Source organism: Neltuma alba, unplaced genomic scaffold (assembly GCF_004799145.2).
Source record: "Neltuma alba isolate B1F8T4 unplaced genomic scaffold, ASM479914v2 tig00013325_pilon, whole genome shotgun sequence".
Classification (NCBI taxonomy): Eukaryota; Viridiplantae; Streptophyta; class Magnoliopsida; order Fabales; family Fabaceae; genus Neltuma; species Neltuma alba.
This window is the reverse complement of record NW_021637599.1, coordinates 130,741-157,564: the sequence shown is the minus strand read 5'-3', so window position 1 is coordinate 157,564 and position 26,824 is coordinate 130,741. Positions and strand designations below refer to the sequence as shown.

At 37.7% G+C, this 26,824-nt stretch overlaps 6 protein-coding genes across 6 annotated transcripts; 4 read left to right on the top strand and 2 right to left on the bottom strand.

Moving 5' to 3' along the window:
• Window positions 1–328: 328 nt before the first annotated feature.
• On the bottom strand, window positions 329–2,184 carry LOC114736279 (B3 domain-containing transcription factor VRN1-like). The gene is made up of 3 exons (XM_028924062.1): window positions 2,074–2,184; window positions 567–1,193; window positions 329–487 (listed from the first exon to the last, which is right to left on the bottom strand). Exons 1-3 carry the CDS (start codon window positions 2,182–2,184, stop codon window positions 329–331), a joined length of 897 nt encoding a protein of 298 aa, XP_028779895.1.
• Window positions 2,185–3,168: 984 nt separating this feature from the next.
• Window positions 3,169–3,967, bottom strand: LOC114736278 (B3 domain-containing transcription factor VRN1-like). The gene is made up of 2 exons (XM_028924061.1): window positions 3,488–3,967; window positions 3,169–3,405 (listed from the first exon to the last, which is right to left on the bottom strand). Exons 1-2 carry the CDS (start codon window positions 3,965–3,967, stop codon window positions 3,169–3,171), a joined length of 717 nt encoding a protein of 238 aa, XP_028779894.1.
• A 1,827-nt stretch (window positions 3,968–5,794) lies between these two features.
• LOC114736292 (terminal nucleotidyltransferase 4A) lies at window positions 5,795–11,573 on the top strand. The gene is made up of 13 exons (XM_028924085.1): window positions 5,795–6,345; window positions 6,647–6,759; window positions 6,873–6,929; window positions 7,041–7,136; window positions 7,243–7,313; window positions 8,065–8,107; window positions 8,290–8,370; window positions 8,462–8,521; window positions 8,763–8,813; window positions 9,072–9,169; window positions 9,268–9,316; window positions 9,451–9,495; window positions 10,577–11,573. Exons 1-13 carry the CDS (start codon window positions 5,982–5,984, stop codon window positions 11,003–11,005), a joined length of 1,557 nt encoding a protein of 518 aa, XP_028779918.1. The 5' UTR covers window positions 5,795–5,981; the 3' UTR covers window positions 11,006–11,573.
• Window positions 11,574–12,277: 704 nt separating this feature from the next.
• On the top strand, window positions 12,278–16,304 carry LOC114736297 (3-deoxy-manno-octulosonate cytidylyltransferase, mitochondrial). Its single transcript, XM_028924088.1, has 8 exons — window positions 12,278–12,611; window positions 13,483–13,528; window positions 14,063–14,149; window positions 14,234–14,358; window positions 14,574–14,713; window positions 14,857–14,908; window positions 15,028–15,138; window positions 15,810–16,304. The coding sequence occupies exons 1-8, from the start codon at window positions 12,339–12,341 to the stop codon at window positions 15,900–15,902; spliced, it is 927 nt and encodes a 308-aa protein (XP_028779921.1). The 5' UTR covers window positions 12,278–12,338; the 3' UTR covers window positions 15,903–16,304.
• An 852-nt stretch (window positions 16,305–17,156) lies between these two features.
• LOC114736298 (thioredoxin 1) lies at window positions 17,157–19,145 on the top strand. The gene is made up of 2 exons (XM_028924089.1): window positions 17,157–17,485; window positions 18,625–19,145. The coding sequence occupies exons 1-2, from the start codon at window positions 17,233–17,235 to the stop codon at window positions 18,936–18,938; spliced, it is 567 nt and encodes a 188-aa protein (XP_028779922.1). The 5' UTR covers window positions 17,157–17,232; the 3' UTR covers window positions 18,939–19,145.
• Window positions 19,146–20,911: 1,766 nt separating this feature from the next.
• On the top strand, window positions 20,912–21,995 carry LOC114736277 (expansin-A12-like). The gene is made up of 3 exons (XM_028924059.1): window positions 20,912–21,056; window positions 21,263–21,572; window positions 21,683–21,995. Exons 1-3 carry the CDS (start codon window positions 20,912–20,914, stop codon window positions 21,993–21,995), a joined length of 768 nt encoding a protein of 255 aa, XP_028779892.1.
• Window positions 21,996–26,824: the final 4,829 nt, after the last annotated feature.

Here is a 26,824-nt window from a genome sequence, read left to right as displayed (position 1 = left end):
TCACGGGTTTCATTTCATTTCTAACATCATGTTGGTATTTGCCCTTTTAATGTAAAAGAGACATCACATAGAAGCAAACATATAGCTCAAACGCGAAAATGTCCAGTTCCTAGGTTTACACACAATCCTACCCCACAAAGGAATAAAGAGGGGGGGGGGGGGGAAGCATGAAGATAGACGGTATCACCAACAAAATCAGCCCAGAAGAGTCAGTCCAATAAGAAGAACCGATATAGACAAGGGTCTGGACGTCAACAGGCAAATATGGTCACTTTGCATACAAAGTTGTTCCTCTTGATAAGCTCGAACACACAGACGTCTCCTTCCTTCAGATTGTTGGCCCTTGCGAAATCGATCCAGCCCCCACACATTCGAACATTTGAACGCTGTTTAATACAGTTAACTGCCCATCGTTTCCATTAGAAACCTGAAGCTTCACAGAATCAACTTTCTCCAGATGAGCTTTCGAAAATGCCCCAGGCACATCCTGCATCCATTAGTGAGCAGCGAATTAACGAAATTGTGAAAGAATCACATTCCTATATGGCTCATAGAATTTCCCTTACCATATAACGAGCAGTCAGATTTGGTGATTTTATTATTGCAGTAAAGGATGGTTTTTTTGGTTGGAAATTTTGGGCAGCTCTTATAGCTCTCTGCTTTCTACTCAAAGTTTTCTTCATCATTTTGGAAGAACGGCCTGGCCCAGATCGGTTTCTCTCTTGCTTTCTTGAATTCTCGGCAGAATTATAACTTTTGTTGTTTCCTAATTTTCCAGGGCTCAGATCATTCGCACAATCTATGTCGATTATTTCTTCTTGATCTTCAAGCTCATGCCTTTTGCGTCTTGTGTTGTAGCTACAGTGATTAAAACCGGACTTTTTTCCAGGACATTTGGATTCCAAGTTCTGCTTCTCAGAGTTATCTTTGCATAGTGGATAGTGAATCTCAGCAGCACTCACATCAAAGATAACCGAAGAGAAGTGTGAATTGCCTTCATATTTAAACGCTAAAATGAAGCCAAATTTAATAGAGTAGTACTTCACAAATTCCCGCCAACCCTTGCAGAAGCAAACCTCCTTTTCAGACTTCTTCAGTTCCATTCTCCAGATACGACCATCTGGTACACCAATCGTTGCCTCACTAGTAGACAGTTCATTCTCAAATCTTCTTGCGAACTCCTTGGGAATTCTCTGCAGGATCATTCCTTTAATTAGGTAGATATTAAATCAATGGAGTAAGACAAACTTCTGATAAATGTAAGAAAAAGGTCGAGCATTGGAATAGTCGAGCTCTCCATAGCCTTGTAGAATGAAATGGTTCCATCAGTTAGTCAGAATGTTCCTTTTTGGTTTCAGCGAGAGACAAAATCAAGAGGGAGAGACGTGTTTCAGAGATGTTCATCAAAATATAGTATCAGATAATCCTAACTTAATTTATATAACTAATTTGATTAGATTAAAAAAATTAAATAAGTCAGTTAATTATAAAAAATATGAGATACCATAACCACCATCTTTAATATCTTTCTTTTTTACTTCTACTTAAATATAAACTTAATTATGGTTGAAAAAATATTAATAGGAGTAATTTAGAAGGAATTAATAAATATAAGAAATATTTCTTTGCCTGTCAAAACAGAGCACGAACTTGAAACAGAAAACAAACAGAGCACTCAGTTTTCCAGCTTAAATTCTTGAACTAACCGACAAACACAATCTCTACTTCTCTTAATTAGTTATAGGGTACGTAAATAGCCTAAATGCTATACGAAAAATGCAATATCCTGAGTTCCTATACTATTTGCTATATTTCATTAGAATACCAACAAGTAAATCACAAACTCATTCGAAATCACACGCAACGAGCCCAATTCTTGTACTGTTTTTTTTTTTATTGCTATTCTATCAACTTTCCATGTGTTTCTTTCATTTCTCTTAGCATGAGAAGCATAAATAGCAACTATTAGAAGACTTGAGTAGGATCCTTAAGTTAAACACTGTGTAAGAAGCAGCCGGAGCCCTACTCTGCATTTTCTCGGTGTGTAAGCAGACAGAAAAGCGAAGAGTTTACCAGTTTTTGGGCACGAATAGTTTCAGGAAGTATGATCTTGAAGAAGTGGCTGGATTCAGCATCAGCCGGAGACCCCAATGGCCGGACGAAGTTTCTACGGCGAGGCCCCATTGGAACCGTAAGTGGCTTCCACTCCAAGCTCCGCCTAGTCCTCGTATCTCAGAAGAATCGCAAGTGGCTTCGTAAACTCTAACTGTAGAATCGTCTTCTATAATCTATAGCCTACAGGCAGTAACAATAGTACAATACTCACTCCGACTCGTACTTTACCATCTGTCAATCAATCAAATGTCAACCCATCAATTTTTTTAGACAAAATAATTATCCCCACTGTGGGTAAAAAATGAATCATATATTTAACATTGAAATAATGTTTATTTTACTAAGACTCTTCATATTAGGCGTTGATTTCAAAAAAATATTTTTTATATAAATCAAGACAACTTTTTTTACTTATTAATCTCAAATTTCGTAAAATCCAAAATTTTTTTAAAAAGTTAATCCCAAACCCCCTAATTTCCATGTAGAATTAGATTGTCAAGAAAGCTATTATCAATTTACAATATCATCATTCATCTTAGTCCGGAGATACAGTAAAATCTTTATAGGCTCATATTCTTTTAGAAAAAATACAATCAAACTTCGTAGAAGAAAAATAATTACTGAAAAATCTTAATAACAACCTTAACAACTTATAATAATAAGTCTTATAGTGAGAATGATAATCTCTAAAATTTGTTTTTTAATTATTTTTCTTGTTTGAGATCTCATTATAATTCTTCTTATTCTTTTTCTGTTGAATAAACCATTTGAACATATGCATATCACTCTATATTTGTAAATACATAAATCACTTGTAATAATCAATAAACGATAAAAATAATCACGTAATAAAACAATGAAAACAGAGAACCCGAAGTGATGGCACCAAACATGCAGATTCAAAAGGACGTTGAAATGCTGTGCTGCAAAGCTCTCTGCCAGAACCAGAACCAGAACCATTCGAGTATTACAAGGCAGATGAGTAGAAAGATGAAGAAAAAAGAGACAGTGTAATGATAATAACAAGAAACTAAACAAGTTTTCTGCGCATCTTCAACAGGAAAATATGGTAACTCGAAATATGTAGTCTTTCCTCTTGATAAGCTCAAACACGCAGACGTCTCCTTCCTTCACATTGTTGGCCCTTGCAAAACTGATCCAACCCTTCCATATTCGCATAGATGTCTGCTTTTTAGCATAATTGACCTCCCATTTTCGTCCATTAGAGTCCTGCAGCTTCGTAGGACTCTTCTTCCCCATATTATCCTTCCAAAATGAAGCTGGCACATCCTGCAACAGAATTTACATTTGTTAGAATCGCACTAGCAAAGTGAGAAACCAATCACATTCATAGCTCATCCCGATTCCGCACCAGATAACGACGATTCAGATGAGATGCCCTTATTGTTACAGTAAAAGATCGATTTGCTGGTTTGAACTTCTGGGCAGCTTCCATAGCTCTTTGCTTTTTACTCAAACTTCTCTTCTTCATTTTGGAACAATGGCCTTGCTCAGATCTGTCTTTGTCTCCCGATTTACCCAGGTTTAATGCAGTCTCATCGTCTAGGTCAATTATTTCTTCTTCTTCTAGCTCATGCCTTTGGCTCGTTGTGTTGTAGCCACATTGATCAGAGCTGGATGTTCTTTTTGTTCTATGCTTCTCAGTCTGAGAGTTAATTTTGTAGGGATAGTGAATCTCAGCTGCACTAATATCAAAGATAACCACACCGAACTGCGAATTGCCTTCATATTTAAACATTAAAAAGAAGCCAAAACTGATAGAGTAGTATTTCACGAATTCGTCCCAACCCTTGCAGAACCAAACTTCGTTTCCAGATTTCTTCAGTTCCATCTTCCATATACAACCATCTGGAACACTAACTGTTGCCTCACTAGACAGGTCGTTCTCAAATCTGCTCACGAACTCCTTTGGTATTCTCTGACAGATCACTCCTCTACTTAGATTTGGTAAATCTTGATATTAAATCAGTCTAGGGACTAGGGAACATAACTTAAACAGTGTTTAGACAAATGAAAATAACATCACATACTATAAAGAGATGCTAAAACAGAGCACGAACTTGAGCCCAAAAAAGACAAAACAGAGCACTGGCATTCGTAAAACAGAGCACTAAGTAACTCGCATCTAATTCGAAATAATACAGAATAACCCATCCCCCCCCCCGGGCCAAAAAAATATTGCTACTGAAGAGACTTTCTCCGGATTTCTTTCATTTCCCTTCGCATAAAAGGTTTACATAGCAACTCTGAGAAGAGTTGAGTAAGGAATTACAAGTTAAACAGAGTGATGAAGCAGGTGGTGATCTTTTCTGCATTTTCTCAGTTTTAAGCAGAGAGAAAAGCAAAGAGTTACCATATCCTGGGCATGAATGGTTCCGGGAAGTATGATCTTGAAGAAGTGGCTAGGCTCAGCATTGGCCTGAGAAACCGACGGCCGGACACAGCTTCGGCGGCGACATCTCGATTTGGACCTCATTGGAGCACAAAAATGAAACTTCAACAAGAACCCAGTGCTCAACAAAGAAGAAGAGGAGACGGGTTTCAGAGAGAGAGAGAGAGAGAAACAAGAAACTCTAAACAGCAGCAGCCCAATAATAACTAGAGGATGATGATACGGTGGAGCCTCCTGAGCCCCCCGGAAGAGAAATGCAAATAGGAAAGAAGAAAGGAGATGAGGAAAGATGTTGATTGTTGGGTTTTGACAACAGGGAGGAAGCATATAATGATTCATCTGCCAATGGATATGACTTCCGAGGGACGTGAAATGTCACTTTTCGTCTTTTCATATTTTCTCATTTAAAAACAATTGAGTTTAATATTTTAATTTTCATACAAATATTATTTTATATATGCATATAATATTATTCAATTATTAATCTACCCGGTCAAATCATAAAAACCGCGATTGTTTTCAAAAAGACCAGTTTGAATGGAAACAAACCATGGTTTTAAAGTGATATGTAAAAGAGTTTATCTCGATTTGTGAAAAAATATTTCCGAGAAGCACTTTTCAAGGTATCCAAACACCCCTTAATATAAACTCGAGAATCTGATTATTTTTTTAAAAATATTTTTGACATTTGAAATAGTTTTTTAGAAATAATTTTTCTGATTTTTTGATAAATATATGATAAGGGTTTTGTCTTCACTTGTATAATAATCCCCAAGCACTGGTATTTTTTGTTGGTTGGACTATTTGTATTTATTTTGCATGCAAATCACGGTTTAGTGTGTCATCGAAAATAACCTGTCTCCAGATCACATTCTACAGATTTCTTTTAAATAAATAAACAAAATCTGTGGATGATTTATAAATCTTAACTAAAATTTTTAAGTTTTTTAAGCCATCGGTTTGATTTCTTTTCCCACACAAAAGAGTGTTGATTTGGGATTTATGTCGAGGAGTGGGTCTTCTTAGGAATGCAAATGTCATGTGGTGGTCATTGAATTGAAGATTGGGCTGACAAATGAGTCGACTGCAAACCGGCCTGTTAACGCCCTAGAACATGACGAGTTGGATTGGAGTTTCTTCAACTTCTTAAAGGCGGGCTAAGGGCCCAAACTTGTGGACTGGCCATGTTATTTTTAATTTTTTAAAATAAAAATTATATTTTTGGTAAGTTAAAAAGGGAGGCATTTGAACATCAAAGACCTCAAGTGGGATGTCCTCGCTCCTAGTACGTAGGCGGCTAATCGCGGGAGAAATCAAGAATCAAGAAACTAGGAAGAAGCGAGAGCAACATCTTGCTGACCGGAGTCGTTGCTATTCTTCAGAGCCAACCGTTAAACCCTAATTTTCACAATATTGCTTGCCGCTCTGTTCAAGTTCTTGGTTATAATCTTCAATGGAGGATGAAAATTTTGACACCCCCAAATCCGTCCTTTACGAAACCCTGAGTCCCTTCTATCTTTCAACCCCCGACCAGTCTGCAGGTCCCGATGAACTAGAGCCCTATACTGTTTTCCGGAACGAAATTTCTCTGTCGTCCCTTCAATGTCCTTCGCCGGAGACTGCTGCCCCTGATTTCTTTTCTCTTGAAGTTGGCAATGATGATGTTTCTGAACGAGAATCGCTTTCCGTCCAATTGCCTGAACCAGTTGCAGCTACTGAACCGAAGACGCCGGCTCTTGTATCTGAGCCAAAGCTTGAGAGCAGTTGGTTTCGGGGAAACTGCAAGTTCAGGAGTCCCATGCTTCAGCTGCATAAAGGTAAGTAATTGGCTAGTTTTTGACTGTTTGGCTTTGTTTCTCCTTAAGGGAAACGGCTTTTAACTCGTGTATATCTTAAACATACATCTGCAAGTATGACGGTAATGCATTTTTTTGGCGAATAGTCTTGAGGATAATAATAAGCCTTTAAATGGCTGCACTGTAACTCCTGGGTTTGGTCATATGTGCATGATAATTTGGCAAGGCATGAAATGTTGAGAGGAAATCGTTTAGTGCAAAGTGTTAATAATATTTTATTATATCTGATTTGCTAACATGTCTTGAAATATTTGGTCTGCAGAGATAGTAGATTTTTGTGAATTTTTGTCACCTACTTTGGAAGAAAAAGCTGCACGCGACGTAGCAATAGAATCTGTGTTTCAAGTTATAAAACATATATGGCCTCATTCCCAGGTATCCTTTTCTTTTGTCATCTCCATTTATTGACGTCATTACTGCATTGAGTTTAATTTACTCTAGTGGGCTATTGAGTTGTGCTGGAGTTTTGCATGATTGTTTACTGCCAGGTTGAAGTTTTTGGGTCTTTCAGGACTGGGTTATATCTTCCAACTAGTGATATTGATGTAAGTTTTGTTGCTTCCCTGGTAGTAAAATCTATAACTAGTTCATATTTGAAGTTCCTTTGTTGTAATCAAATTTCTTAGTTTAGTTCTTCATCAAATCCTTCAATGTAGGTTGTGATTCTGAAGGCGGGCTTGCCAAGTCCACAGCTTGGCTTAAATGCACTTTCTCGGGCACTGTCACAAAGGGGCATTGCAAAAAATATCATGGTCTGGCCCTCTTAGCTTAAATATCAGCATTGTCATGGCTGAGAAAATCTAATGAAAGCATTTTTTCTGTTATGTACTCAATATGTTTCTTGCTAATCTCACACAGGTAATTGGAAAGGCTCGAGTGCCAATTATTAAATTCGTTGAAAAGAAAAGTGGTGTTTCATTTGATGTAAGGTATAGCCGTCTCCTGTAATTTGTGTCCTAAAATGGCTACTCTTGATGCGTCATTATAGATCTGTTATTTGTCTTTTTCCCATCTTGATGGAGTTTTCATATAATCTGATTAATAATAGTCAAATGTGTTCTTGTTTCTGATGACCCTGTTATCTTCATCATATGTGATATTGGATGAGTTGTTTAACTTGCCAGTTATATAATCTGTTAGCTTTGTTGAGTTTGGATTGCATGCCATCAGATATTGAGCTAAGGAAGTTCTTTTAAGAATATGAAGCTATATATCATAGTTTTGAACACTTGTATTGTATATTTGGGAATGGGAAGGATTTTCGTTCCATAAGTGATGCACATGTTCCATCTGAGGTTGCAACGGCCCTTTAGTATGGTATGATAGTTACAAACTTAAATATAATAAATCTGAATTCACTTCGCATTATTTGCATTTCAATTAGGAGTCCCTTCTTTTTTCACTCGATTTGATTTCAACAATGCTAGGATACCAATAGGCAATAGCATATATAATCTCTCAATACTATGTCATACTAATCACTATAAATAATGTCACAAGTCATGCCCATATTACTCTGACATAGATGCTTTGTTGGTTACATTATTTATACACGTATGGTTGCTCTATTATCTTCCTCTGGGATTGTCATATTGCTAATCATTATGCACAGAATAGCAATCAAAATTCAAAATCCATTGTAACAATCTTTTCTTATTAACTGTAAATGCTGTGATTCAGTTTTGATGTGGATAATGGACCCAAGGCTGCTGATTATATTCAGGTATGTTCACTATTTCCACCTTCTAGTTTGAATATGATTTTTGTTTATTCCAGAGTTACCCAAATGGCGAGCCTATGATAGTCTTTGATGTGTGTGCAAGAGGGTTGATTATTCGCTGTGTTATTGAAGATTTTTTTCAGATGTTTGTTAATGTTAATTAATGGTTATGGTTGATCTTGCAGGAAGCAGTGGCTAGATGGCCACCTCTACGACCGTTATGTTTGATTTTAAAAGTGTTCTTGCAGCAAAGAGAACTAAATGAGGTCTGTGGTCACTTAGAATTCTTTTTCTTTTCTTACAACCTGTGTTCCAGTTTACCTGATTGATTTTTTTTTTCCCCTTTAAATTATGCAGGTATATTCCGGTGGGATTGGTTCTTATGCTCTCCTTGCCATGCTCATGGCAATGCTACGAGTAAGTGATTCTAAAATCTGCTTTCAACGTTCTCTATGGTTCTAGTTTGTATATTGGTGTTCGATGTGCTGCTGCCTCATTTAACATATGATCTACCTATAGGCCAACTGTAATAAATCATGAATTGGTCTTTCTTCTGGAATAATGCAGTGTGTTATTTAGCATTGCATAAGACATCTGACAATTCTTTTCCCAGTGACTTGTCCTGTTTTCATAGATGTTGTTATTGTATGTGCTACAGAATGACCGTGAGAGCCATGTATCTGCAGAGCACAACTTGGGAGTCCTTTTGGTGTGTATCTTTTGACAGCAAGTTGGTTTATTTGGTTCATGGGTGGGAATAGGTCACTAAAGGGTGTCTTGGGGATACTTCCAATTTTTAGGATGCTTCAATTTAGTAATTATTGCGGTGTTGTCAATATTGCTAAAAAAGACGTAAATTATAATCCTAATTTGCATTTTTAAAAACCCCCTTTGTGGGACACAGTGAGAAGTATATTTTAACACTTCTATTCTCTTATGTTGACTTTTTCCCTGGGTGGAAAATTAGGTGAATTTTTTTGATTTCTATGGACGCAAATTGAACACTGCAGATGTTGGTGTCTCTTGCAATGGGACGGGTACCTTTTTCTTGAAGAGCAAGAAAGGGTAATGACGAGACTATACATATGTTTCCATAGTGATCAGTTATATCTGCCATCTCGTGAATTAAAGCTGACTAAGTATTCCCCATTTTCATTTCTCAGGTTTTTAAACAAGGGACGACCAAGTCTTTTGGCAATTGAGGATCCTCAGGTATTCACTGAAGATTGTTTTGCTTTTTCTGTTTATTACTACAGTCCAATCACAGTCAAAGCAGTGAAACTTGAACATGGGTTATTATTATTGGTGTGGTTGACTGATTAAAGCTGCACTTCTGGCTGAATCAGGCACCTGAGAATGACATTGGGAAGAACTCGTTTAATTATTTTCAGGTTTGTTCCTTTTCTCATTTCTTGGTACATGGTGGTGTGATGTTATCTTTAAAAAATATTCTTCCAGTCCTTAACGTAAGAACTAATTGTTGAGTTGGTCTTAATCTTAAATGTAAAATCTATTTTTTATATTTATCAATTTTTCTTAAATTACTCCCATTGATAAAAAAAGGAAAGAAGGATATCAAGAAAAATGATTATGATATTTTAGAAAAAACATGTCATATCTCTTGTAATTAGCTAACTTACCTAATTTTTTTAATCTAATCAAATTAGTTGAATAGGTCTTACATCAAGGGTCAGATGAGTTTTTTTTTTTTTTGGTTTGGATGGGGTTTAAAAGGAGGGACTACATCCCAAGCACTGACTAATTCAAATCAGGGATTAAAGTCCCAGTGACATCTGAGAGGAACAAGAGCTCTTAACACAGATCGGGGCTTCCTTAGAACATAATTTTTAATGCTTAAATTGGGTATTTAAAAGTGGGGAAACCCATGCGAGTGGATTTTTCTTTCTGTTTTAAATGCGAAGATGGCACTGAGCTTCCTACTTCCCGCCCCGGCTTTATTGTTCCCCCTTCTATGTATAGCTCATTGTGTAACTCCCTGAAACTATGGCAATCTTTTCTGGAATTAGAAATTCATGTACTAATTGCTCTGCTATGGGCATTTTATTCTCGCAAGTTGTATATAAGATGTTGACTTGATAATCTTTCAATGGGACCTTATTCTTGCTCCACTTTTTCCTTTGATCATATCCCATTTTTGGGTATCACATGTCCCTTCCTATTGCATTATCTAAATAGGCATATTTACCTATGAATGATGCAAAATACCTTGATTTGCTGCACATTTTTGTGAGAAACATGAATGGTGTTTAAGAAGGGCTGGCATGGGGTTTCATCAAACTGAATCTGCAAAGCTTCGTTTCCTTTTTCCTATTGGTTTGAAGGTTAAAACAGTTAAACCTATCACTTTTCCTTCTGTTGAACCATCCATTTTCAGTGGTGCAGGATGTGGTTGATTGATGCAACTTGCGGATTCTTTCTGGTAGCCCGGACTGAAATTTAGTGCTTTTGCAGGTTAGGTCAGCTTTTGCATTGGCTTTCAAGACACTGACCAATCCCAATATCGTTCTGAGCCTAGGCCCTAATAGAAGTATTTTGGGAACTATAATTAGACCAGACCCCGTCTTGGTGGAGCGTAAAGGGGGTTCAAACGGGGACGTAACTTTCAATGCCTTGCTTCCCGGAGCCGGTGAGCCATTACAAGTACACTATGGAGACCATGATATGTTATGTAACTGGGATTTTGATGATGAAGAACCCCTGCCTCGGGGAGGAGATTCTGCTGGGGATAAAAGCACTTCAGGGAAGAAGAGAAAAACTCCATTTAAGGAAAATCCCAAAAAGAAGCTAAAGGAAAATGGGCATTTGGGAATTACAAGGAATGGAGAGAATGTCTTGGGGAAAGAGAACGGTATTAAAAAGAGAAGTAGGAGAAAACAATGAAAAAGCGACAATTTTTTATTTATCAAGTTTTGACCGCAAGTGTTTTGAGATTTTAACTTGCACAATGAGGCATATAGATTTCAATCTGTTCGGTGTGACAGGAGCTGGAGGACACTTGTAAAGGGACTAAAGGCCAATGCTTGCGCCTGAAAGTCCCGAGTTGGTTCAACTGACTCCTGGATGTGAGCTTTATGTTTTCGCAGAGGCATCCACATCTGCAATTTTGGTTATATGTATGTCTTCTTAGTTCACTGTCGTCATACGTCCAATTATTTAGAGCAGGCAGCAGCTTCGGCATTTCTAGATGGAAACAGAATCGACTTGAAAAGCGAAAAGTGATATCCTGGGGAGGTAGTGCTGTCCTTTGAGAATATTTTACGGACCAAAGCATTTGTACCATAGCGATGATTATTGTTGATGTTGATGATGTTATCGGCTGCTTTGTCGCATTCTGCGGGCAGTGTGTAAGATTTTATCTGGATGAGCATGGCCTTCAACTCAACTTCCGTTAAAACTGTTGAATCATGATTAAAGCATTGAAATATAAATATTTTTTTATTACGATTAATTTTGATTCAATTCCATGACATTTCCGTTATTGTTTAGATGTTAATAGATTTGACACGGCCCTTCCCCCCCCCCCCTTCCCTGCAGGTATGGCCTCTTAAGATTTGAGACGCACTACAGTAGGTATTCACCACAAGAAAATTTGAGGAAGAATTACAATGAGGTTTTATGTAAGGAAAAAAAAATTACAAAATAAGTTCTAGATGTTGTTATTTTTCATTTTGGAATTTGTCATTCAGGTTGTTTTAGTTGTTATTAGATTTTTTAGTAATTATTTTTTTTTTATGGGATTTGATTGTGTTCCTTCCAAAATCTTATGTGACAAAAATGAGAGAGAAATTATTATGGGTTATATTAAATCATGCAAAGCTTTTCCACCTAGGTCAATAACTTGAGGCTTCAACAATTGAATTCGGATCACCAATTCAATTTTTTAAGAGAAATTATTATGGGTTATGGTCCTTCCATGGAGCTTCATAAATAAGCCGTTTCATAATTTATTATTTTTGTTCCATAATTTCACTTTCTTCGTGTATAAAAAAAGATAGGGTGCATAAAATACTTTAGAAGAACAAATATAATTAGTTGGCGAAAAAAAGAAATATGTATAATCAGTGTAATTAGCATAAAAGTGATCTTATTATTTAATGGCGTCAGATCTTAAGCTCCAGATTATCACAATATCCAGGTTGACTTGCTCCCTCTTCTTACCGATGAAGCAGACAAAAGAATAATCATTCATCAATCAAACTAGCCGTAAGAGCCCATGGCTATTTGCTCATCCCCTTCTTCTTCTTCTTCTTCTTCATCGTCTTCGTCTTCTTCTTCTTCATCTGAATCTTCCAACAACGCTAAGCTATGGATCTTGCATGGCATTGCGGCTGGAGTTGCAATCGCAGCTGCTGTCGGTGCTCGCGCTTACTTCAATCGATTTAAGAAATTTCGGAGCCGCGTTGTTGGCATCATACCTGCCCGGTTCGCCTCGTCCCGGTTTCAGGGCAAACCTCTCGTTCACATCCTTGGAAAGCCCATGATCCAGGTAGTCCCTCGCTTCCCTCTCTTTCTTATATATCCAGAAGACAATTTTTTTTCTGATGCAAAAAAGTTTTGATATTCGGACTTTAGTCATAGGAAATGCATGATGGCCAACGATCGCTCTTGTAAAATTAATAGAAAGTTAAGATTTTTGTTTTTTAAATGATATTTCTTTGTTCCATCCTTTGGGAAAACTTACATCCGTCTATATTACTTATATTTCAGCAAGCTTTTTTTTTCACATAGTCCCTCTATAATTATCAGGAAGTAACTGGCTCGTCAAATTTTATTTGGGGACACTAGGAAACAAAACCACATGATTTAATATAAACGCCTGGTTGAATTTTCATATTGAAAAATCACATGCATGGAGAAGCTACATCGGGAAAATGGAACTTATGCATAATAATTCTCAAACAACGATTCTAAAACAATGCTAAATTATGAGGACCATTGCCTTTTTTGCTCAGGTGCTATTTGGGTGTCCTGAATTCTGAAAAAGAAACAAGGGATGTAGATTTTTAGTTCGCTTGGACTAGCTGCCAATTGTGCTGCCAGTGGATGACTTGTATGATATATTTGTACAGTTTTCTCTGGTTAATGATGAAAATAAGCATGTAATCAACGTAATTCCACCCAAAAAAGATCTCCTGAGGCTTGTTGTGTTTACACGGAAATAATGAAATTTGTTGTTAAATCTTTCAACTATCGCACTCTACATTAATTTTCTTGGGAACCAGCTAAGCACCTTGTTTATGCATAGTAAACTCATTGGCACTAATAATTTCAGCACCTTTTTACGACCTTTACTATTTTCAGTGATTTTCTCTCTGTTTCAATCAAAACTGATGAATCCGATCGTCTTTATTTTGCAGAGAACATGGGAAAGGGCAAAAATGGCTTCTACTTTGGATCATGTTGGTAGGTCTACATGCATAACTAATTGTAATACGCCATAAATAGTTTTCAATGTATTAGAATGCCTGCATGACTCCCTGAAAGTGGAAAGATGAATAAATACATCTGATTGAAGAATGTCAGTAGGTCTAGTTTTTTGGCACATTATTAGTGCGAATAGCTACAGAAAGGTTAAACAAGATGTGTTGGTTTTTCCCTTTTTGATTTAAGGTATCATTCAGTTCAAATTTCATTATCATTTGTATGTCCTGTATGTATTGCACTTTAGGGACATTGGAGACAAAATATGCATTTACCCACCCTGGAACTGGATGGGTGAACATTTCATTTCAGTTGTCATTGTTTCTTCACTGGTTTATGCATATAAAGACTCTTGGTGGGCTTTCTAGGGGTAGAACTTCCTCAATGTTGCCAGTACCTGACTGCGTTGCATTGTTTTTCTTTTTGACTATTTTGGCTATTGAATTCAGAACATCAAGCTTAGAACTGGATTGTGTTAAAGACAGTTCTTGATTGATAGTTTTTTCCTGGTCTTAGTTGTGGCCACTGATGATGAAAAGATTGCTGATTGCTGTCGACATTTTGGAGCTGATGTCATAATGACATCAGAATCTTGTCGAAATGGTAATCAGACTAATTCCTTAATATGTTTTGCCATTTTAAGCCTTCATATTTTGGAGCCATATTTCATGCCTGTACTCTTAATAGGTACTGAACGCTGCAATGAAGCCCTTCAAAAGCTTGAGAAAAAATATGATATTGTTGTCAACATTCAGGGTGATGAGCCTCTTGTTGAGCCTGAGATAATAGATGGTATTGTAAAAGCATTACAGGTAAGATATTATTTTGCACTTACTTTTTTTGAGACTGGAGAAACAGAGATGTTTTATGATCAGGTGATTCGTGTATGTCTGCCGTAGGTGATGATTATTATTTGTAATTCTCTTAATATAGTGTTTGGTACATCTTATCTTCGCATTGGAAGAACATGCCATTACTGGATTGATTGTCCTTGTGGTCACATTGAAGTTCATCGTGTTTCCTGCAGGCAGCTCCAGATGCAGTGTTTAGCACTGCTGTCACATCTTTAAAACCTGAAGATGCAAATGATCCAAACCGAGTGAAATGTATAGTAGATAATCGTGGTTATGCCATTTATTTTTCACGAGGACTGATCCCATTCAACAAGTAAATGAATAATTAACGTCTTTATTTTCTGGTCTCAATTGTTTTTACGTTCACAATACATCTTTCTTTTCAAATTATTGTACAAATTTGAAGCAAAAATTACATTTTCAACAATAAGGATCATGTCTGTATAAATGATGCAGGTCAGGGAAGGTCAATCCACAGTTTCCTTATCTGCTTCACCTTGGAATTCAGGTACCAAAGTGGAAACTCACGGAAAAAATGTTCATCATAACATTGAATGCAGCGTGTTTATTCATTACTGCTATTTTCTTCATTTTGAATTACTAATTGTCTGTCTACCCGTTTGCCAGAGCTATGATGCGAAGTTCCTAAAATTATATCCAGATCTTCAGCCCACTCCATTGCAACTTGAGGAGGATCTGGAGCAACTTAAAGTCCTTGAGAATGGCTATAAGATGAAGGTACCCAAATTCGAGACAAATCCATTTTGATTTATCTTTATATCACTGAAAAAACTTTACATATTTATTCTGAAATCGTTTTATATGTTCACCTCGTGGAAATCAAATGGAGTTAAAACTTAACAAGGTCAAGTGCGGTTGCCATTAGAATCTGTCAGGCGTCCTACACAGCTACACCATCTGGTCCCCAAGTTTCCTGCATGGCCTATAAAACGCCTTAGATTTTTCAGGTGCCAACAACCAGGATAAGCTATTAGATGTGGACAGGATTCTTTTATTGTTGCTGTATTATGCGTGCACTTAACAAGCATTATAGCTTTTGTTTATAACTTTGCAAACCCAGTTCTGGGTCAGGAATTAGGATGCATCGGACTGCAATGGTATTGTTGTTCAAATATAGTAAAATATTTTGCATGAAGTTACTAAAAGGAGTTCCACATTTGCGTTAAATGGTGCAAGATCACAATTCATTAAATGCCGTTCTCGAAGTTAGGTTGCGTTTAGGAAAGCTTACAATTACCCTTTCTTTTTCCCCCCTTTCTGATATCACAAAGCTGATCTTCTTAGCTGTGATCATAAGCACCTGATGGAGCTAATCAGTCACATGATATCATGTATCTCGCACATCACCTTTAGCATGTGCCTATGTTAACTTTCATGATCTCGTGCAGGTAATAAAAGTGGACCACGAAGCTCATGGTGTCGACACTCCAGAGGATGTCGGCAAGATAGAATCTCTTATGCGTGAGAGAAACTTGTCCTGAACTCTCAGCATTCCGTGAGCTCATCTACATGCAGCTGTTTCTGTAATTTTCCCCGTTCTTCTCATGTGTCCTTCAACATAATGGAAGTGTTTTGATTTATAGATTATGTTGCATGATTAGCATCCTGGTAGGACTGACTAGGTTTTCATGTACTCCACAGGAACGGGAATCTCAACTTTTGATGCATACGGTGGGTTGGTGTAGGAGGTTGAGGACTACTTTCTTTTCTTTTCTAGAGCTATTCCTTGGTTTGGTTTTTGCCATGTTGTTCCTTTTCTGCATCTGTCGGTTGTAAAAGGCTATGTTAGTCTTGGCTAAGCAGTGTCATTGTACAAAAGTCAGGCTATTATGTTATATTAAAGTTATATATTTGATTATTATATTATCTCTATTTTTGGTGTAGTCACCTAATTTCCGTAGGATGAGAGCCTCCAAGTGCTTTTAGTGGTTCGTATCCGGAATTGAAGTTTATTTCTAATTATTGAATTCAATAGGTTATGAATTCGAGATATATTCCTGATAACTAAATTATGCGCTTAGGCTGAACCAAGAATAATCTATCGCTGGATTGGACTAGATAAAGAACTCATACTGGTTTCTACCCGAAAATACAAGAAAAAGAAAAAGAGAGAGAAAAAGTTCATCATTTTTCTTTTTTGGCAAAGAAATAAATTCACCATAAGTTAACCGATAATTAAAATTATGATAAATGTTCTCTAGATAAAGCCATAAAACATCTAAAATCACCTTAAACAGAGTTTTATTTTGATCATGTATCAGTACATAATTAAATCTAGAATCCTTAAAAGCACCTAGATGCGGTTATCATTTCGTTTTCATGTTTTTCTGGTTCAATGTTGGTTTATATTTTTTGTAAATTTATTGGTTTATATTTTTTTAAAAGATTTAATTCTTTGAATTCTCAAAAGATTTAATATGGATAAAATTAAAAAAATATTAATTTTTAAATTAACGAGTTTTAAGGATTTTTATTTTGATAAAAAATATGAGTGATTTATAAAAACGATTGCATGGAGTACGTAACCAGGGAGACAAATTAAAACATGTTATTTTAAATTGGTATTTGATATATTGAGGATAATGATGATTATCAGTATCACTGTTGGCGACGCGGCACCATCCTATTGGGCCACGTCAAACAATCGGAGGGACCACCTGATCCATCCCTGCATCCCCTCGTCCACACAAGCGGAAAAACTCCGATGTCTAACAAAACTCGTTCTTTCAAAGCATCTTTCTCGCTGTACGCTTCCCACACTCCCAGTTCTTCACTCGCAAGCCCCTGCTGGAGCTCCGATCCTCTGCTTCAATGGCTACCATAATTGAACCGATCGCCGTTTCTCGCTCTTCTTCTCTTCCTTCCGCTACTTTCTCTCCCATCACGGCTTCTTCTATCTCCTCACTTCCCGGCCCTAGGACCTCAGCCAAGCTCCCGCGCTACGGTGGCCTTAAGCTCAGACCTATCGCAACGAATCGTTCAAATGGGTCACTGAGTTCTATCTCGAGGATCGCTCGTCGCGGTGGACGTGTCGTTTGTGAGGCTCAAGATACTGCTGTGAAGGGTAAACTTGTTATTTTTGTTGACAGTTATTTGTTGAATTTGTTTCTAATTGTTTCAGTTGGTTGATTTTCGAAATAATATGGGAAAAGAAACTTAAATATCTCCTTTTTTAAGTTTAGATTCACACTTTGTTAGTCTTTGGGAGGGTAGAATTTATTGTCAGGAGAGGCACTATGCGTACCCGATTACCTGCAAAAAAGTAGTTTTCGATTCTTTGAACATTATTGAGATAAATCCGTGAGTTTTCTTATAATCTTTAGAAGTAGATATATGGGCTTTTCATTGATCCTGGAAACTTATTTTGAGGAACGGCTGAATCCATTGAACGTATAATACTGACACTAATTGTTTGACGATTCTGGTGGGTATAGTGAAAGTAACATGTTTAATAGGGTTGCGTACTTGATATAGATGAGGTCTTGCTTCTTCATGATAAGTTCAATTGCTGTGATAGATCCTCTGAATAGATTTCCTTTCTTTTCTTTTGTGATGCGATCTCTATTTTCATGGAGAGACAAGGGGATAGATGACACGCTATTCAAGATTTTTTACATGTTTGATGGATTTTCTGCTCATGTAGCCATATAGAGTTTTCTTTTGCGAGGTTTTTTGTGCGCTCCTTTTCTTTCGTTCTGGCACCTGCTTGTTCCTTGAACGGTTAAAATATGAAAGAGGTGGTGATGCGTATTTCGTATATTTTAATGGGATTTCTTATATGTTTCTACATTCAGTTTATCTCTTCAAGATTATTATGGTTCAACCAGAAATTAGAAAATCGGGCTTCTGTTCTCAGTTGCAGAGTTCTCATCCTTTTAGTAACTTCGGAAAAAATAGGGTAGCTTGCTTTAAGTTCCTTAATAAAAAAAGCACTACACCGTACGTACCATCTAGTTAGCGAGCATTTCTTTGCAAAGAAAGATCTTGTTATGATATTCCAATCTGAAATAGTTTCTTCCAACTCTGCTTCATTTATCAAGCATCTAAGCTTTCCAGAATTCTGCCTTTCTTTCTCGTCATTTCAATTATAAGAATGCATGTAGATCCTTATGATATCCTTCCTCACTATTCGAAACCTTTTTGCTTATCTCAGTAGAATCTAACTGAAGTCAAATATTTTGTGTTTTCTTGGGGACATGGCAGCTGGTCCTGTTACTGATGCAAATTGGCAGTCCCTTGTTCTTGAATCTGAGACTCCTGTTTTGGTTGAATTCTGGGCCCCATGGTGTGGGCCCTGCCGTATGATCCACCCCATAATTGATGAGCTGGCAAAGGAATATGCTGGGAAGCTCAAGTGTTACAAAGTTAATACTGATGAGAGCCCCTCAACTGCGAATCGGTATGGTATTCGTAGCATCCCTACTGTGATGATCTTCAAGAACGGCGAGAAGAAAGATGCAGTTATAGGCGCAGTGCCAAAATCAACATTGACCACTAGTATAGAAAAATTCTTGTAAGGTGGTAAACAAAGAAGGCCTTTGCTGGAAGTAGAGCTATTTTTCTTTTCAGCTTCTTCTTACCTGAAACCATGTCTCATGTTTGGATTACTGAGATACTCACGTATGCTTCTGTATAGTGATCGGATTCTTTTTTAATAAAATAATCATCATTGTATTAGCATTAAGTAAAGTTGCCATCAAATTTCAGTACATGTTTTAAATCTATTTTATATGTTTAGCTATTTTGTTTCTTTTTACCTTTTACTGAAGATTCTTATGAATGAATATTACCGTGGATGTGTGGGCCTTATGCATATGAACTGAAAAAATGCTCAGTCTCGTGATATAACGAAATGGATTATCACAAGAGAGTTGTAGCACAGTCGCGTGTCACATCCATTATATCTAAATTATATGGAATTGATAAATCTGAGTTTGGTTTTTGCTGTAAGCATTTTCATTCTCTCAAATTTCTCCCAAGTTGTTACTGACGAAAAAGAAAAGAAAGGAAACTCTCCCACGTGTACCAATATGTTTCCTTTGTAACCAAACAAATGCTTTAAAATAGATTATTGGGATTGATAATATCAAAAGCTTTGGAGATTCCTTTTTTTTTTTTTTTGCTTGTTAAAATATTATAAAATAAACCAGTTGAAAGAAAAGAATGATTGTGTAAGAATTTTGCCGGTGCTTATATATATGGCACAGTGGCATCAGGCCATCCCCATAAAAAATTACTAGCCTCTCAAATATTTTCTTTCTACATTTTTCTTCATACACAATACTGAATTGCTGTTTTTCTTTTGGGCCCTGTGTATTACAGTATTACAGTTATTGGCAGAATTACACAAGACGCAAGACTTAGAATCTTTACAATACTAGATCTAATGCTTAATATAAAAGTTAGATAACTAATTTAAAAAAATTAAACAAATTAGTATAGTTGGTTATTTATAATAAATACATCTTGACTTCTTTAAACTACTCTCCTTAATCATGTACTATTGGAATCATGCTTTGGTGATGAGAATCTTTTATAATTAATAAGGATATTTTAAATAAAATGTAAGACAAAATGATCTTATGTTGAGGATTAAATTCAATCCGCAACTGGCTTTTAGATCAAGGAATGAAAGTAATAATTTATTTTTCTTATCATCACTTTCTTACAATATCGCCGTGATAATTTATTTATTGCAGAAAAAATTAAATCCTAGAAACTGTTGTTCCGCAGGTCTCGAAACTTGATCACACTTCGTATTGACCTTTTATTATAAACCAAGAGAAACGAAAAAGAAATTTTAAAAAAAAATTGACCACACCTATTTTCAGTACTGATCACTACGCTTGGCCAAAATCTTTGACTCCAATTTTCCTCTCTAAGCTCTAGAGCTTTGTCACAAGGAAATCTCACACCATTTCGGTTTGAACGAGATTAAATCAACATTAATCTAAAATAAGAGGCTCGTCATGAAACAATTCGCGAGAGAATTCTTTCCGAATACAAGATCCCACAAGCCTTGAACATGTCGTTTGAGTTCATCCTCTCTACCTTACGAGCTGGTTTCGTATGATTCCCCTGCCTTCTCACTTTACTTTATTCTAAAATGCTTAAAAAAGATCCCAATTCCAAACATCAACAAGAGAGATTTGAGGAAATTTTTGCACATGCAGGCCATAATAACATGTGCTTTCTTATCTTGCTGTCTCAAAATTCCTTTGTCCAGCCGTACTTTGCCTCCGTACTTGACAGAACGTGTAAAGAAAACGCGTTTCATTAAAATCAAACTTCCTATCTTTCTATCTATTTCGGAAATTTCGTAGATCCATTTTTATTATAATCACCGACAAACCGCCTCCTCAACCTATAAAACAAGCCACTCCCTTCAAGCACTTATTCATACATACGTACATCCCCTCATTTGATTTCCCAATTCCAAGACATTTTAACAGAACAAGTACCCACAATTCTGTTTGTTTTCCTAAGAAACATGGGGCCTCTTATGATCATTCCTTCTCGTTTTCTCTGCTTCATTTTCCTTGTGCTCAGTGCCTCAAGCCTCCACGTCCACGCCTTAGCTTGGCTTCATGCTCATGCAACCTTCTATGGAGCCGATCAAAGTCCCACCGCCTTGGGTAAGTCTTCTTCTTCAGATCCACATGAAAATGAAACTCACTCTTATCTTTCAACTCTCTGGAGACAAGATCCAAAACACAGATATAAATATGAGCTTTCTATATCAGTACAGTCGAATCTTTAATTCCGACGCTGATGAATTCTCTCTTAGTTCTTATAATGAAGTGGTGTTTTGATTATATGTGTGTATGTGTGTATGAGGCAGGAGGAGCATGTGGCTACGATAACACGTTTCATGCTGGGTTTGGAGTGAACACAGCAGCAGTGAGTACGATGTTGTTCAGAGGTGGACAGGTGTGTGGTGCATGCTACCGAGTAATGTGCGACTACCGGGCCGACCCTAAATGGTGCCTCCGGGGCCGGACCGTCACCGTCACGGCCACCAACTTTTGCCCTCCGAACAACCACGGAGGGTGGTGCGACCCGCCTCACCACCACTTCGACATGTCCATGCCTGCTTTCTTTCGCATTGCTCGACAAGGCAACGAAGGCATCGTCCCTGTCCTTTATGCAAGGTAATATAATTATAATCATCATACATAGTAATTAACACTAACCTACGTGAATGTCGAACTCAGTTTACATCCATACATATGTACGAGGTTAATGTGAAAATATGTTGCAGGGTGGGGTGCAGGAGAAGAGGGGGAGTGAGGTTTACGTTGAAGGGGCAAGGGAACTTCAACATGGTGATGATATCGAACGTAGGAGGGAGTGGGGAAGTGAAGAATGTGTGGGTCAGAGGGTCCAGGTCAGCAACGTGGTCCCAAATGCATAGGAACTGGGGGGCCTACTGGCAAGCCAACATGGACCTTCGAAACCAAAACCTCTCCTTCAAGCTCACCTTGTCTGATTCCAAATCTGTTCTCTTCTCCAATGTTGTTCCTTCCTCTTGGTCCTTCGGCCAGACCTTTGCTTCTCGCTCTCAGTTCTTCTAACGCTCCCAGACAGTATACCAAAAAAAAAAGATGGGTCTCACGAAGTGACGCCCATTTTTCACTTCACCTGGGGATCTGTGTTGCTTCAAAAAAAAGCAGCCAACTTTTTTATGGCTGCTGAGGTTTTATATATACATATATGTGATCTACGTTTTATTATTATTATTTCTTTACTTTCCATATGATTCAATAAGTTGGGGGAACAATGTTATCGCCCTCTGGTTTTAAATTTATTATTTTGTATCTGCAAAATCAAGTGTATCTCTTTATATATATGGTCCAAATTGTTGGGAGCGTGATGAGTTGTCTTCTTGTTATACTGCAAGATGATGAATTATTGAGTTTACGGGAATCAGAATTTGCCAATGGTGCAATCAGAGAAGATATATTCATTAATGGTCAAACTTATTAAGCTCAAGTAGCACTCCGTCCTCGCAAAGAATTCAATTTCATGAAGCTAAAATCACAGTCTAATAATTGGCCTGTTTCGCCTTAATTATTATGTGGAGCAGGGATGGAAACGGGTCCAATGAGACGAGGCATTTGAAACTGGATATTGGAAGTAAATGAGCTGATATTATTATTGATCGGAAAGAATATATATATACAAAAGTGAGCTAGAGAGCCGGAGACTATATACATAACAAACTGTAACTAACTCTTAACAATATAACTTATTTAACAAAATATCTATGTTACACTTGACACCCCCCGCAAGCTTGGAAATGAGTTCATGGAAGCGTGTGGGATGCAGTGGCTTGATAAAGACATCAGCCAGTTGATCAGCAGACTTGACTGGAAGAAGATGGATGACTTTAGCCTGTAGTTTTTCTCTAACAAGGTAACAATCAAGTTCAATATGCTTGGTTCTCTCATGGAATGTAGGATTAGCTGCAATCTGGAGAGCAGATTGATTGTCACAGTATAATGGAGCAGCAGCAAGATGTGAAACATGAAAATCATTCAGAAGATACAATAACCACTGAAGTTCACATGTAGTAGAAGCTAGAGCACGGTACTCTGCCTCAGAGGAGGAGCGAGATACTGTCATTTGCTTTTTAGCTTTCCAGGAGATAAGAGATGAACCCAGAAATATAGCAAAGCCAGTCACAGATCTCCTAGAATCGATGCAGCTAGCCCAATCAGAGTCACTGAAACCTTTCAGTTTTAAATCAGAATATGAAGGAAGGAATAAACCAGCACCAGGAGAGGCTTTTATGTATCGTAGGACCCTGTGAGCAGCTTGAAGATGAATGTCTCTTGGGTCAGACATGTATTGGCTGAGTTGTTGAGTAACAAAGCTAAGGTCGAGACGTGTGGTGTTGAGGTATTGCAAACGCCCAATCAGCTTCCTGTATACTTGAGAATTTTCCAGTGGTACTCCTTTATCTTTGGACAGCTTGAGATGAGGGTCCATTGGAGTTGAAGCCGGTTTGGATGCCAAGTATCTTGTATCTTGAAGAAGTTCCAGAGCAAATTTCCTTTGTGAGAGAAAAATGCCCTGCTTTGAACGTGCCAGCTCAATTCCAAGGAAGTAACGAAGCTCACCAAGGTCTTTTATGGTGAAAGCCTGATCAAGTTGCAGCTTAATGGAGTTGATCTCATTCATATCATTTCCAGCTAAAATAAGATCATCAACATAGACTAAGATAACTGTAAATGATGAAGCATTGGCAGCTTTGTAAAAGAGAGAATGATCAGAAGAGGATTGATGATAACCATAAGACAATAAGGCATAAGAGAGTTTTGAATACCACTGGCGACTTGCTTGTTTTAGGCCATATAATGATTTCTGCAACTTACAAACCATATCAGATCTAGGGGCTATGAATCCTTTTGGAAGATCCATGTACACCTCTTCATGGAGATCACCATGAAGAAATGCATTATTCACATCTAGCTGGTGAAGAAACCAATTTTTGGCAGAAGCAATGGCAAGTAACATACGTAAAGTAGTCATTTTTGCAACTGGGGAAAAGGTATCAAAATAGTCTAAACCTTCAGTTTGTGTGTAACCCTTTGCAACAAGACGAGCCTTATGTCGTTCTATATCACCATTGGCTTTATACTTGGTTTTAAAGACCCATTTACAACCGATGGACTTCTTACCGGGTGGTAGAGAGGTGAGAACCCAAGTGTGGTTCTGTTCAAGTGCTTTGATTTCTGCATTCATGGCATCCCTCCACTGAGAATGTTTTACTGCTTGATTATAGGTGGTTGGATCAGATGTGGTGGAGACAGCCAAGACAAAACGTGTATAGGTAGGAGCAAGACAAGAATATGATAAAATAGGTGATAAAGGATAACGAATGGAAGTCTTTTCTGATGATTGATTAGAAGTAATAAGGGCACAGTGATAGTCATGCAGATATGTAGGTGGGTGATGAGAACGAGTGGACCTTCTTACTGGTGGAGAAACAGAAGTATGAGATGATGTCATGTCAAAAGGAGGGGAAGGAGAAGGAGGAGAATGATGCTGAGAGAAGGATGGAGTGTCTTGCGAAGGCATGGTGGAGGATGACATGTGAGGGGCTGGAAGTGAGATAGAAGTTGATGGAATGGAGCAATCATCAACTGGAGGAGATGAGGAGGGTTGGATAGAAGGTAAAATAGGTTGAGAGAGGGGAGAAGTGATAGAATCTGGTTTGAAAGGGAAGACAAGCTCATGAAAAATGACATCCCGAGATTGAAAGATTTGGTTGGTGTGTAAGTCTAGTAAAATGAAGGCCTTGGAGGTTGATGGGAATCCAAGAAAAATACATTTGTGTGCTCTGGAATCAAACTTCAAACGATGAGGAGATACTGTGGAGGCAAAACAGAGTGATCCAAACATTTTGAAATGAGAATAGGAAGGAGAGATGATTTACGGAGGCAGGCTGAGGAGAAGCAAGCAAGGCCAGAAGTCGTTGATATTGCTCAGAGGACAAATGTGGCAAGACGGAAGCAGTATTAGGAGTGGGCAGCAAGGGAGGCTTAGCAGAGTTGGCATCTTGAACATGACTAGATTCTTGAGATGAAAGATTGTTCACCACGGTAGGAGAGCCGGATCGAAATTTAAAGCCTGGAGGGAAACCATGTTTCCTGTAACATGTCTCCTCTGTATGACGCGGTCTGCCACAATAAGAACATTGTTTGGTGGATCCGCCAGAGGACTTAGCGGGGGGACGCTGTGGTCCCTTAGCTAGTAAAATTTTGGAATCGACAGGTACTGATAGAGGGGGATGAAGTTCTCTCTCTTGTTGCAGAATTAAAGAAAAAACCTGATTAATGGACGGAAGTGGATCCAGAAGCATAATTTGTGACTTGACTCCACCGTATTGCTCGTTTAGGCCCTTCAAGAAGTGGATGACATAGTCCTGTTCGCGATGAGTTTGAGCATTCTCATTGGAGCCACAGGTGCAGGATTTTATCGGTCGTATATTCGAGAGCTCATCCCAGAGTATTTTGAGACGAGTGTAGTATTCACTTACAGTGAGAGGCCCCTGTTTGAGACTAAAGATTTCTTCCTAAAGCTCGGCGATCCTGAATATATCAGACTGAGAGTACCTCGACTTGAGATCATTCCAGATTTCGGTCGCCGTGTCAAACCAAAGAGTGCTGCGAGCAATCGTGGGAGAGAGTGACTTAGTTAACCATCCTTGAACCAAGTTATTGCACCGTTCCCATGCTGGAAAAATTTTGTCAGAAGCTGAGGGGCGAGAAATCGAGCCATCGACAAATTTCAACTTGTTCTTCGACAATAAAGCCATCTTCATGGCACGGGACCAGCTGTGGTAATTGGAACCGTCAAGCGGCAGGGAGACTAGGACAAGAGCGGGATTTTCGCTTGGATGGATGTAATAGGGGCTTGATTGATCGGTTGATGGATCAGAGTTGGTCGCCATGGACGATCGGAGGAGAGGAGGGCGACCGAAAAAAAAGGGGGGGCGGAGGAAACAAGGAAGGGGAAAACCGAAAGGAAGGAGAGAGAGAGGATAGGAAAAGACAAGAAAGGGTTTGTGTTTGGCTCAGATACCATGAAACTGGATATTGGAAGTAAATGAGCTGATATTATTATTGATTGGAAAGAATATATATATACAAAAGTGAGCTAGAGAGCCGGAGACTATCTACATAACAAACTGTAACTAACTCTTAACAATATAACTTATTTAACAAAATATCTATGTTACACTTGACAGCATTGCCCAAATAGGTCTAAATTTCTAGCAGGAATATAAAGCTTATGCCTGGACCTAAATTCGTATACAGTGTTTTTTTCCCCAATAGTTTTAGACTTAAGCTTGAATCTTTACAAAGCCTAACAGGCCTAAAGTCTTTTTAAAGATCTGCTTGCTTTTAAAAAGACCTTATGTTTCAAGCTTAAAATACCACAAATAAACTTTGAGCCTACTAAAGTTTACACAATAATTAACTTTTAATACACTTAGAAACCTATATATTTTAATATATATTAATAAAATAAATTTTAAAAATTTGATTAGGGTAAACCTACGAGCTTTCAGATACTTAGCTTATTTACCTTAAAATGCTTCTGAATAGACTTTGGGCTTGACCTATTTGCTAAATAACCCAGACCATATGAGGCCCCAATCAAGTTAGGCTATAGGCCCCAATCAAGGGCCTAGCTTATTTTTATCCGTGGGCATGTCACGCTACCCCAAAAAAATCAAAAATTAATAAAAGAAGGAGGTCGAACATGCATAAACACTGAGACCAGCTGGTAAAAAAAAAAAAAAAACAACACTTAGACCACATTTCGTTTTTGAATAGTAAAAAAAAAAAATAGTTTTAGAAAACTCAAAATTTGTTATTTATTCATCTTGAGC

Bases quoted from the DNA above. Each gene is read 5' to 3' on its own strand.
- LOC114736279 (XM_028924062.1), bottom strand. From the start codon at position 2,184: ATGGGGCCTCGCCGTAGAAACTTCGTCCGGCCATTGGGGTCTCCGGCT. The intron at 1,194-2,073 runs GTAAACTCTTCG...ATGATCCTGCAG, and splicing joins CTATTCGTGCCCAAAAACTG to AGAATTCCCAAGGAGTTCGC. The intron at 488-566 runs GTAAGGGAAATT...TAATGGATGCAG, and splicing joins ATCTGACTGCTCGTTATATG to GATGTGCCTGGGGCATTTTC.
- LOC114736278 (XM_028924061.1), bottom strand. From the start codon at position 3,967: ATGGAACTGAAGAAATCTGGAAACGAAGTTTGGTTCTGCAAGGGTTGG. The intron at 3,406-3,487 runs GTGCGGAATCGG...ATTCTGTTGCAG, and splicing joins ATCTGAATCGTCGTTATCTG to GATGTGCCAGCTTCATTTTG.
- LOC114736292 (XM_028924085.1), top strand. From the start codon at position 5,982: ATGGAGGATGAAAATTTTGACACCCCCAAATCCGTCCTTTACGAAACC. The intron at 6,760-6,872 runs GTATCCTTTTCT...GTTTACTGCCAG, and splicing joins ATATATGGCCTCATTCCCAG to GTTGAAGTTTTTGGGTCTTT. The intron at 7,137-7,242 runs GTCTGGCCCTCT...AATCTCACACAG, and splicing joins GCATTGCAAAAAATATCATG to GTAATTGGAAAGGCTCGAGT.
- LOC114736297 (XM_028924088.1), top strand. From the start codon at position 12,339: ATGGCTATTTGCTCATCCCCTTCTTCTTCTTCTTCTTCTTCATCGTCT. The intron at 12,612-13,482 runs GTAGTCCCTCGC...TTTATTTTGCAG, and splicing joins TTGGAAAGCCCATGATCCAG to AGAACATGGGAAAGGGCAAA. The intron at 14,714-14,856 runs GTAAATGAATAA...TAAATGATGCAG, and splicing joins GGACTGATCCCATTCAACAA to GTCAGGGAAGGTCAATCCAC.
- LOC114736298 (XM_028924089.1), top strand. From the start codon at position 17,233: ATGGCTACCATAATTGAACCGATCGCCGTTTCTCGCTCTTCTTCTCTT. The intron at 17,486-18,624 runs GTAAACTTGTTA...GGGACATGGCAG, and splicing joins TCAAGATACTGCTGTGAAGG to CTGGTCCTGTTACTGATGCA.
- LOC114736277 (XM_028924059.1), top strand. From the start codon at position 20,912: ATGGGGCCTCTTATGATCATTCCTTCTCGTTTTCTCTGCTTCATTTTC. The intron at 21,057-21,262 runs GTAAGTCTTCTT...TGTATGAGGCAG, and splicing joins TCAAAGTCCCACCGCCTTGG to GAGGAGCATGTGGCTACGAT. The intron at 21,573-21,682 runs GTAATATAATTA...AATATGTTGCAG, and splicing joins GTCCCTGTCCTTTATGCAAG to GGTGGGGTGCAGGAGAAGAG.